General features: G+C 47.5%; 1 protein-coding gene across 1 annotated transcript; it reads right to left on the reverse strand.

The window, feature by feature from the left end:
* Positions 1-56: 56 nt before the first annotated feature.
* ARHGDIB (Rho GDP dissociation inhibitor beta) lies at positions 57-9494 on the reverse strand. The gene is made up of 6 exons (XM_084616810.1): positions 9299-9494; positions 5076-5264; positions 4335-4418; positions 3150-3226; positions 1388-1451; positions 57-806 (listed from the first exon to the last, which is right to left on the reverse strand). The coding sequence occupies exons 1-6, from the start codon at positions 9444-9446 to the stop codon at positions 607-609; spliced, it is 762 nt and encodes a 253-aa protein (XP_084472936.1). The 5' UTR covers positions 9447-9494; the 3' UTR covers positions 57-606.
* Between the last annotated feature and the right edge of the window lie 1258 nt (positions 9495-10752).

Here is a 10752-nt window from a genome sequence, read left to right on the forward strand (position 1 = left end):
TGAAAGGCGGAGTGAGGAGACATGTTCCACAAAAGACTGAGAGCCTCACTCAGAAGGGAAGAAAGAAACTGACTTTATTCTTGGGACACTGGTGTCTTTACAAGTCATGGCAGCTAATTGAGTCTCCTTGACTGCTTTTGTCTTCAAAGGCAGGACTATGATTTGGGCACCACACCAGGATAAGAAGACCATAATGGGAACAGCCATTTACAGTGAGCACAAGGCAGAAATAACACCATGGAGGACCATTTAGGGGGGCAATTCGCCCTGCCATGAGAGTTGTAGAGCTGGCAAGATGATTGTGTTCCCTCAAAAAGGCACTTCAGAGACCTGATTTGGAGCAAAAGAGGGACCAGAAAGGAGAGGGATTCTTCCCAATTTAGCCCCTCATATGTCACGACAGCTCTAGGTGGGTTATTTTCAATATAGCAGCGGGAAATGCAGAGGCTGTCCGTGGGCCTGTGCAAAGACCTGCTTTTAACAGAATCTCCTGTGGCAGGAAGGAACAAGGGTTAGGAGGGTTCTGGAACCCTTTTGTGGGGGGCAGCATGGTGTGCGACTAGTGCAGCAGGCAGGGGAAGGAGAGAGAAGGCAGCTTGAGTGAGCTCACTCTGTCCACTCCTTCTTAATGGACAGATTCCACTCCCAGGTGAGATGGTCATGCTTGTCATCATCAGTGAAGAAGGACTTGTTATGATAGGTGCCCCGAGCCAGCATGCCCTTGGGTGTTTCCTCAATAGGTGTCAGGAATTCGTACTCCTCCGGCCGTGGCCCATAGCTGCCAACCATGAACGTAGCTTTATCCACTAGGAGTAAACAATCCACAAGGGAAAAGTCCATGAGGAGGGAAGTAAACAAGGAGAGGAAAAGCTGGGTTCCCGAGTACGGATCACACAGGAACTGAGGCAGGCATGAGCGGGAGAGGGCAGAGGCAGGGGGCAGACAGACTCACTGAATGAAATGATGTGAGATTTTTTTGCAGAGTCTATATATAGAATCTATGTGTGGAATGAGGATCTCCCTCAGGATAGCCTGAGAAGGGCTGTGTGTGTACAAAAGGAAGAGGGCTCTTTATACGGTTAGAAGCTCTGTGGGGTAGCACAGAACAGGCTGTTTTTGCCTGTGTCTGTTTGAAGGCTCTGTATGGAATGGGAAATTCTGAGAGGGTGGCTTGGGCAGAATCTGTATATAATGGAAACCTGTGTGATGAGTGGTGTACACATGGCTGCCTGTGTCAGGGGAAGGCTCAGTGTAGGATGAGAGCCTTTGGAAGGGGCTCTTTGATCTGAGGGATATCTCTATAGGCTGAGAGAATTTGTGTGCAGGGTTGGGAGTGCATGGGGGGGGTTGGTGTGTTTGGGAGGAGAGGGGGTTCTCTCTTACTCACCCTTCACCCCCGTCCGGTAGCTGTGCTGCACATATTTCAGTCCGGACACAATGTCCCTATTTACCTGCAAGAGGAAGTGATCAGAGATGAGTCTAATGAGGAGGGTCTCAGTGCAATCTCTCCTGCTCTCCTCCCCTCAACCACACACAGACATTCCTATACCAGCTCCCCCCGCCACTACTCTCCTCCTTCCCTGTGCTGGACAGGGCGGGACAGGCCTCAGGGCCCAACATGGAGCAGACATTGCTGAGGGAAGCCCTGGCAGTTCTCAGTAGCCAGAGATGAGTTTTCACACAACCTGGATACTTCTGTTTCTCTAATGTGCATCAGAGTTCTTCCTCTCCTTGCCCAAGCCCCCAAGGTGGTTTGGTGGGGCGAGTTAACCAGTCTCTCAGGAGGCTCTGCAGAGACGATTGGGGGAAGGTTGAATGCAGGAAAAGCACAAGGTTCACAGCTGAGCATTCCCATGTTAAACCCCAGAACCAGCTGACTGGAGTCATGCATTCTGCACAAAGAGATGGGGAAAGTCTAGGGTAAGACTAACTGAGCTCACTCCCTCACCTCAAGGGCTGCAGGGGACTGGGATCACTGAAGGGGTGGGAAGCTCATTCGCAGGATATGGAGGGAGATGGTTCAACTAGTTAGTTAGCTAGTGTAGACACAGCCCCAGTAATCTCAATATTCTCCAGGAGAGTCACAGCCTGGCTGCATCCCCTGCTTCTCCCAGTCTGGACACAGTGCCTCACTGAAGCATTATTAAATCCGAAAACAACACAACATGCTCCTTCACATCCCAGGGTTCAGTTTGCTGTGCCTACAGTGATCCCAATCCTGGCCAGCCCTGGGAGCCAGGGAGAGAGTTAAGATAACTAGTCTGGCCATAGCCTTATCCCATCAGCAAGGGTGGGAAATTTAAGGAAACATTTCCTAGCAAAAAGAAGACTGGGGTGTAACTCTTGGGGTGTCATTATCTCTAGGCCTGTGTGCAGTAGAGCTGCATGGAAATGGTGGAAAATTTGTCCACATTAACATTTTCACTTTTTCAGTTCAGGAGGTTGAACATCTCTCAAATTTTGCTTTTCTGCAAAATGCAGCTACTTTTTTAACAAAAACTTGTAAAGATGAACGTGTCTGCTTTGCATGCCACCTTGCTCTTTGAATGCACCCCATTTTCAAAAGGAAGCAGGTGGAAATGGCATGAAACGCTGTTGAAATTTTTGGCAATGTGAAGCCATTTGGGAGGGCATAACACAATGCAGAAAATCTCAGATTCTGTGTATTTTGTCTTGTGCTGCAACTATTTTACCCACCTCTAGGTGTTTGGGAAGCCCAGCAACTCTCAGCAGATCAGCTTCACAGGGCTTCATTGGAAGCTTTTTTTTCCAGCTTTGGTTTGTATGGAATCAAATTTTGCTTTGAGTCCCAAAAACTGAAAGCAAAACTCAGTCACGGCTACTGAGTTTCACATAATGACATGTATGAACCATTTCCATGCATGAATTTTGACTGGTTTCCATGCAACCTCCAGTTCACCACCTTAGTTTCATCAGGTTCACACAACAGGCTTACAAAGGTTAGCAAATCTTTAGGTGCATGTGGTCCAAGGTGATTTGTAACAATACCCCAAATCACTGGAGTTTTACATGGTTCAGAGCATCATTTCCAACATTTTGCTCAGCTCTGGTTATCTGTGATGACTGGCTGGTGACTGGAGCGTGCACTGAGCAACCTATGGGAAGGGACCAGAGAGAAAGTGACTCACTTTGAAGTGGATCTTAACTCTATATTCAACTCCTTCCTTTAGTACAAATGTCTCTTTCTTCAGTGCCGCAACATCCCCTGTAGAGAGAGAATCAGACAGATAGATAGTACTGCCACAAAGAGAAGAAACCAGACTCTTCCAGGGAATGGATGTGCCCTTTCATTGGTTTTTCCTATAGCGCACCTGGGAAATGTGCATGCAGGTGTGTGTATATGCAAGCTTCTTTATGAATGTGCATACATACAGGTGCGTGCATATCCAAGTGTGTACGCAGGTATATGCATGCATAGACATATGTGCTCCTCTTCATACACAAAAATAGAGCATGCTTGTGTATATATATTCATGTGCACACTTGTGTGTGTGTGTGTGTGTGCACATGCATTCACAAGAGGCATGTGTGTGTGTGCGCAGATACACAAATGAGAGGCACACACGTGTGTGCAGATGTGTTTTGCCCTCCTGTTACTCCAGTGAACCAGGTGCGTAGCATGGCCCTCTATGCACCACATGTTAGCTGTTTCGCTCATGTGGAGTCCCTGGTTCTAGTGAGAGGGAGTGGAGGCGGGGAGTGTCTCGGCTGGAAACTCAGATGGGCTGCGCAGTGTGTGAAGATAAATGGCTTTGCAATGCTGTGCATGCGTGCATGCTGGGGATTTCAGTTGAACAGGAAGTATCAATGCCTTGCCAGTCCTGACTTCCTCTCTCTGATAAGAAGCCCATATAAGGTGAAGCATGACTCTCTCACCATGTCCCCTGAAGCCGGAAGTGCAAGGTTGCTTGATACTCCAGTTTCAAAATGGCCTGTTACTCTAACATGTACCTATATCTTGTGCTGTTAGGAGCTAGCTGGGCAGAAACCAGAGCACACGCCTTTCCCTTTGTACAAAGAACTATAAGACCTGCAATTCTTAGAGATTTCCAAGATCTTCTGCAGAGGAGTTGAAGATGGAGACCACAGACATATGTCTTTATTACTTCTAACCTTCTTTTTACTGTAATTGTACTTTAAATAAGAAACTAGGCCCGAGATCTCCATAGGGAATATTCCCCTAGGGTTTACCTCACTTTCCACAGCACCAACTTCAAATGGGAAACAGGGCTCTGGAATTATCCTTAGACTTGAAATTTGGGCTGGACCTCTGATCATTCCCATATGTGACAAAGAAAGAAGTCTTCACCTACCCGTAAGGTCCATGGTGATTGATCCTGGAGCAGTATCACATACCAGGGTGAGCCGTGTGACTACCACGTTGGGAGCTGTTGGGTCTGTAGGATTGGAAAGAGGAGGCCAATTGGCTTGCAAAATCAAAGTGGAGGGAGGGAGAGGAATTAAGGAATCCAGGGTCCCTTCCTCATCTCCCTGTCTAAAGAACGCTCTGTTATCTAACATGGAATAATGACTGGGTCCTCTTAGGAAGACAGAACAATGCACCTTGCCCAATGGGAACCATTCCATAAGCCACATCCCACTACCCCTCTAGAAGAGACTGTCAGGAACATACCTTCCACCACATGACGCTGCCCCAGAAAGAACTAACCCGGGCATAGCTGCCACCTTGGGTCCGTCCAGGCAGGATTCCCCCTTAGGCACATACCTGAGACCACAAAGCTCTTTCTCAGTAGGAACTCTCTCAGGCATGCATTCATGCCTCCACAAGCCTTCGCCCCATCCCAGACATCCCTAGCCACAGACCTGACACTATAGACCCTATCTCCAATTGAGTCCACCCACCCCAGTCAGGCACATATCTGGTAGCTTGCTCCCATACCCCAGCAAGAGCAATGCATATATGTACTGTACCCTCCCCATTGGGGACAACCTCAATCCTTCCCCACAATGCATTCCACCATTGTGTCCTCCCACAACCAGGATTGGACACACACTGTATTTCTCTGTGAGCCTTTTCCATCAGAGATCCATACCTGCCACCACAGGCCCATCTCCCAGCAGGGATTTCTTGTACTTAGCGAGGCTTTCATCATCCTTGTCCAGCTCCTGCAGCTCCTGAAGCGATTTCTGGGGTGGGGGCTTGTAGTTGATTTTGCCATCCACATCCTCCTCCTCTTCCTCTACATGTAGGTCTGGGGTTTTCTCAGTCATGGTCTCTTGGCCTGAGGAGGGCAATACAGCCAGTCAATGGCAGAACAAAGCAGGTGGGTACAGCCGGGGGGGTTTGGGGGGGTATTTGTTCTCTGGAGAAAGCAACTCAGTCTCCAGGGTTGTCAGTCAGACACCTGGCACCATAGCTACTGGAACTAGGGGTGCTCACGGTGCTGCAGCACCCAGTGGCTTGAAGTGGTGTCTATCATATACAGGGTTCACAGTTTGGTTCAGTGGCTCTCAGCACCTCCACTATACAAATTGTCCGAGCACTGCTGCCTTGCATCAGCACCACATTCAACGTCGTAACCTAATGCCAAAGCAAAATGCTCAGAAATCTGATGCTTGAGGGTTGAATTAGTCTGTTGTTGCTGTTTTTGTATTTTCAGTTAGACATGCTTCCCCCCTTGTCTTTCTTTCTTGTTCCGCCCCCGCCCCCCTGCTCTTTGTGGGGCCTCCAGGAGTGAGGAAAACAACTGAGACTGAACCAATGACAATTTGCAACAAGCCACCTTGTGCAACCCTAGCACAGGACTACAATAACTTGGGCAAGCAGCCTCAGCACTGATCAATGAGTTCACATTAAAAGCGACTGTCACATATAGAAGCATGGAGGGAAATAAAAGTCATTAAGGAAAAGGTTTAATTTTCCTGCTTCTAATGGGCTATAAATAACACTTAGAAACGCAGAATTTACAAGGAGGTAAAATACCTGATAATGACTCTCTTAACTGAACAGATTAAATAAACCCTCTTTGCTCAAGAAAATGAATCCTACTAAATACAGCTGCACATGCCCCAGACTTTCTCTGCTGCACACCCTTGAAAATAGCTCACTTCATGCAATGACAGGGTCCACTTCCTGTGTAGGAAGGAAATGTGTGGTCTGTTCCTATGACAATAGTTGCCCCAGCTGCAGACCTGCTCTGAGCAGTAGCATTTCAACCATAAGACATCTCCGAAGTGAGAGGAAGTGAGAACTAAAGTCAATGAGCAGTTGTCTCAGCGCGGGCTTAGACAGGAGCTGCTCAATGGACTTCCTCTTCCATGAGGACAACGGCGGGTTCTTTCCCCACGGAATCCTGGGATTATCCCAGACTTCCAGAGCCACTTCTGCAGTTGGTATAAATCAGTGCAGCTGCACTGAGGTCACCAGTTGGAAGAATGAACCTGCTCTGGTGGCTGCACAGAAAGAAGTAAAGAGAGACAGAAAAAGCGGAGGGAGGATGAGGAGATAGGTGGATGGATGGAGAATGGATGGCCAAAAGGAGAGAATGAAGTAGAGTAGGGGATAAATGGCCAGAATAAGGAAGGAAAGGTTGAGCGGTTGAGTAGATAGGACTGTAGGTTCTGCCTTAATGAATCAGATGACTGGTCCATCTAGTCTGGTATATGGTAGTGGCCAATTTTTGATGCTTCTGAGAAAGGTTTAAAAAACTCCAGCCACAATGCCATAGCCAATGGTGGATACTGCACATCAACCAAATCATTCTTTGCTGTGTGACAGTTTTGTTTGATTTGTTCTATATATAGTGGACATTCATTTTAGTGACTGACCGTTCATTCTTGTGTCATGGGACAGTATGAAAAGGGGGAATTGATACACTTCCACTTTACCCTTAGTTATTTTAAATTTCTCAATCAATTTCCCTCTAATTCTTCTCTCTAGGTAGGTAACCCTAGTGTTTACCCACTCACACAATGGATATGTTGATGATAATGACATATTTCACTTGGTCATCAAAAAAACTTAAATTAAATTAAAATGACTCTCCCGGGATGAGTTTGTGAATAGAACTGTGCGAGGCTGAGTCACACCCAGCTTGGCAGCTTCAGACACTATCCCAGTCCTGGTGAGACTGATGGAAAAACTCCAGGAGGAGCATGTTAGCAGATGCCTTTGGTGGCGTAAAGGTGATAGATACATAGACTGACTAACGAGCCAAGGAACAGACAGATTTGGTCATGCCTTCCAATGGATAATACATATTCTATGAAACTGCATTACAATTAAATCCTTCAGTGAGTCTGGCACTAATGTGGAGATGTCAGTGGTGAGAAAAGGAAATCTGAGACAGCCCTACAGATGAGGAGAAAGCTCAGATCTTCCAATTGGTGATTCATTGCAACTGCACTGATTTACACCAACAGAAAAATTGGTTCAGGGAGTCTGCATTCCATGGCAAAAGAACCTGAGATTGTCCTCATGAAAGAGGAAATCCAGGCCTGTTCCAGGACCCTATGGGAAAAAATCTGATTGATCCCCCAGCTTCAGCATGAATAATGCAGGATGAAGCCCTGAAACTGTTGATCATTCCCTGCACCATCTTGTCCGCCTGCCCTCCCCACTCCTCACTCCCTCCATGAGGGTCTTTATGATTTATGATAGAGGGAGACACAGAGGGAGAAGGAGAAAAAGTCATTGATAGAGGGAAAGGGAGGGAGGTGGAGAATAGAGATTTTGTCCTGGAATTTCTGATTACTCCCCTTCCCTAAGATCTTCCTCCTGCTTTGCCCAGGGCTGAGGAACTTTTCCATCAGAACTAGTGCAGAGGACTCCCCTTCTCAGGAATTCCTTTGGGTGCCCTAAACCTCCCAGAGATCTTAGCAACCCACTGGGCAAGCTGGAATGGAAGACTACCTGATTACCTGAGTGAGCCAAAGGGATAGGGCTCTGGCTAGTTCCCTCCTGGCTCATTCGTATGCCTACGCTGCTGATCCCTGCTACATGGAGTAGGTCAGACCCACGCCTGAGTTTTACTTCTAGGGTTCAAGAACCCAATCCTGCTTTGTACAAAACTCCCATTAACTTCAGTGGGAAAGGATGGGCCTTCTGTGCATATGTGTCCTCACTCACTACTGTCATCTACAAAATGGAACATATCAGAGCTTCTCCTGGACACCTCAGTTTCCTCCACCTTGTTTGTTAGTGCACACGGGTGTGGTTTGCCTCACTGGCCCAACAGGAAGGGCGATGCCCCTGGGGCTCTTCTGATATATTGTCTACATACTAAATGGCCACTTTTACAATGAAAAAATAAAATTAACCCTTAAAACACTTTTGGAAAGAAATTAAAGATTTGTTTCCTATCACGAATGCTTTCTCTTTCCCTACCCACTCCCACAGATTCTTCAGCCCTCCCTGTGCCCCTGCCCTGCCCCTCGAGACCTCCCTCTCTTCACGCACTAGATTTCAAATTGTGTCTGTGAGGCCCGGGGGCTCATCTCTGGCCATGGGGGAGAAACAATGGTCCAGAATTAGGGAGCCCCTGCCAGAAAGTGACAGCTTCAAAAGGCAAAGAGCAAAAACACCATAATCATTGGTGCCAGCCACCCACTCTGGCAGAGTCCCAGGGCTGAACGGGCAGGGGAGGTTGAAGCTTCAGACGTGCTCGCTGTAGGTCAGAGGGAGGCATGCTGATAGGAGGCAGCAGGCAGAGAAAGACCTTACTGCCACTCCCTGTGATGTATGGTATCTGCCCTGGGCATAAATAGGGGGCATCAGCCATTTTACCAGTGCTTCTTAAGAGCATCAAACTCACGTACAACGTAACCCCCAAATATAGCGCTTATCTACGCAACCATGAGGATTTGGCAGAGGGAATGCAATGGAATTTTCCATGATGCAGGGTAAACTACTTCCTCTCCCAGCCCCACCCTTCAGGGATGAAAGGTAAAATACCCCCCTGCCTGAGCAGGCCTCTTGAGAAAGCAAAGCATAGCGTTATTTACCAAGAGAGCCTGGGCAGGAGACAACTCCCAGCCCCCTCGAACCCTTCACGAGCATTTCCCAGGCTCACTGACAGCGCAGTGCAGAGCTGAACTCCGGCTGCCCAGTCATCTCCCCTTTCCCCTCACTGCTGTCTAACTTCCCTTTTCTGGTGCAGCCAGGACCGTCCTCTTTGCATTTCAGACCCTTCCCTATTGTCAAGCTGTGCAAATCAATCCTCCCTCCGCCACAGGGAACAGGCTCAAACTGTGGTAGCAGAGTGAGAAGGCTCTTTTCCAGCTCCCCCTCCCCCGAGTTATCTGCATTTATACTCACTGGCAGGCGTCTGCGTCCGGGGACCCTCTCTGCTCTCTGCGCTCAGTTTTGAGCTTTGGCCGTTAGAGCAGGAAGGAAGTTGAAGGGGGGGGGAAAGCGCCCACACTTGAAGAGGAAGCCCTGAGCTAGCTGCAGAGTCACTGCTCATGCTGCAGTGCTCACTTTATCTGGATCCTCCTACATCTTGATCAACGGGGTCTGAGTAGCATCCTTTCCCACAAACAGCCTGTGTGTGTGTGTGTGTCACTGTGTGCTTGCATGGGTTTGGCTGTGGGTGTTTTGTATATTACTGTGTACCGTACCTCTTTGTCCGTGCCTGAAAGTCTGTGCGGAGATGGGAATATATTGTTGCATGCATTTGTGCTCAGATGTGGGTGCGTGTACTGCAGTCCTGATTCTTCTCTCGCATTCGTTTTCCGCTGGTGTAGCTCCACTGATTTCAACAGGGTTATTCCTGGTGTGTGTGTGTGGGGGGGGGGGAAGAGGGTGTAGATATAGGTGTGCATTACAGAGGCACCCCCATCTTCCCCAAATTTAAGGTGTGTTTAGTTTTCCACTTAAAGCAGGGTGTGAATCCCTAAATTAAGCATGGTAACTCACAGGAATCAATTATCCTCAAACACGAACAACCTCCAGAAGGAGAAACTTTGATTTTCTATGTGCTTTTCTCGCTCTTTAGAGCCTGCTTTTCAGTCATGTAGCAGTTTTAAAACCATTTCCTCTTTGAAATGTCAATAGAGATTCTTTCTCTTCCAACACAGAACATCCTCACCAAGTGCACATCTAATGCCTCACAATCACACAGAACATCCTCACCAAGTGTTAGTCTGTATTTGCAAAAAGAAAAGGAGTACTTGTGGCACCTTAGAGACTAACCAATTTATTTGAGCATAAGTGAGCTGTAGCTCAGGAAAGCTTATGCTCAAATAAATTGGTTAGTCTCTAAGGTGCCACAAGTCCTCCTTTTCTCCTCACCAAGTGCACATCTAATGCCTCACAGTCACACTCAGATGCCAAACTTTCCTCTGACCTCATACTTTTCCAGATACAAATACAATAACACATTAAAGACCTAACCCCTCCAGGTATGTTCACAGGCACACACCTTAGAATGCTCAAGAATCGATGGGGGAGGGGTGGGTGTGTAGGCACCACTAGGTAGGTTTTATAGTCCATCCAGCTGAGATTAGAGTTATTGTTCTATTTCAGTGTGATTGTTTGAGTGTGATTGTGAAGGATTGGATGTGTGTTGGGTGATTCTGTGTGTTGGAACTGAAAGCATGTTTGTTGTAGAACCACAATCTGAGGGCCAAATTCTTCTCTCAGTTACACTGGTGCAAATCTGGAGTAAATCCGCTGATTTTGATTTACTCCAGATTGACATGGGAGTAGCAGAACAGAATTAGGACCTGTGAGTAAACAGATCATGCAAAAGCATGTGAGTTGAGGCTGTT

This window comes from Lepidochelys olivacea, assembly GCF_965140295.1.
Source record: "Lepidochelys olivacea isolate rLepOli2 genome assembly, chromosome: 1".
NCBI lineage: Eukaryota > Metazoa > Chordata > Testudines > Cheloniidae > Lepidochelys > Lepidochelys olivacea.

What these genes read in the sequence shown, in the direction of transcription:
- ARHGDIB (XM_084616810.1), bottom strand. Translation starts at nt 9,446, where the DNA reads ATGAGCAGTGACTCTGCAGCTAGCTCAGGGCTTCCTCTTCAAGTGTGG. An exon ending in GAGTTAAGATCCACTTCAAA is followed by an intron (nt 1,452 to 3,149) that starts GTGAGTCACTTT and finishes TTCCTCTTGCAG; the next exon opens with GTAAATAGGGACATTGTGTC. An exon ending in CTACCGGACGGGGGTGAAGG is followed by an intron (nt 807 to 1,387) that starts GTGAGTAAGAGA and finishes GTTTACTCCTAG; the next exon opens with TGGATAAAGCTACGTTCATG.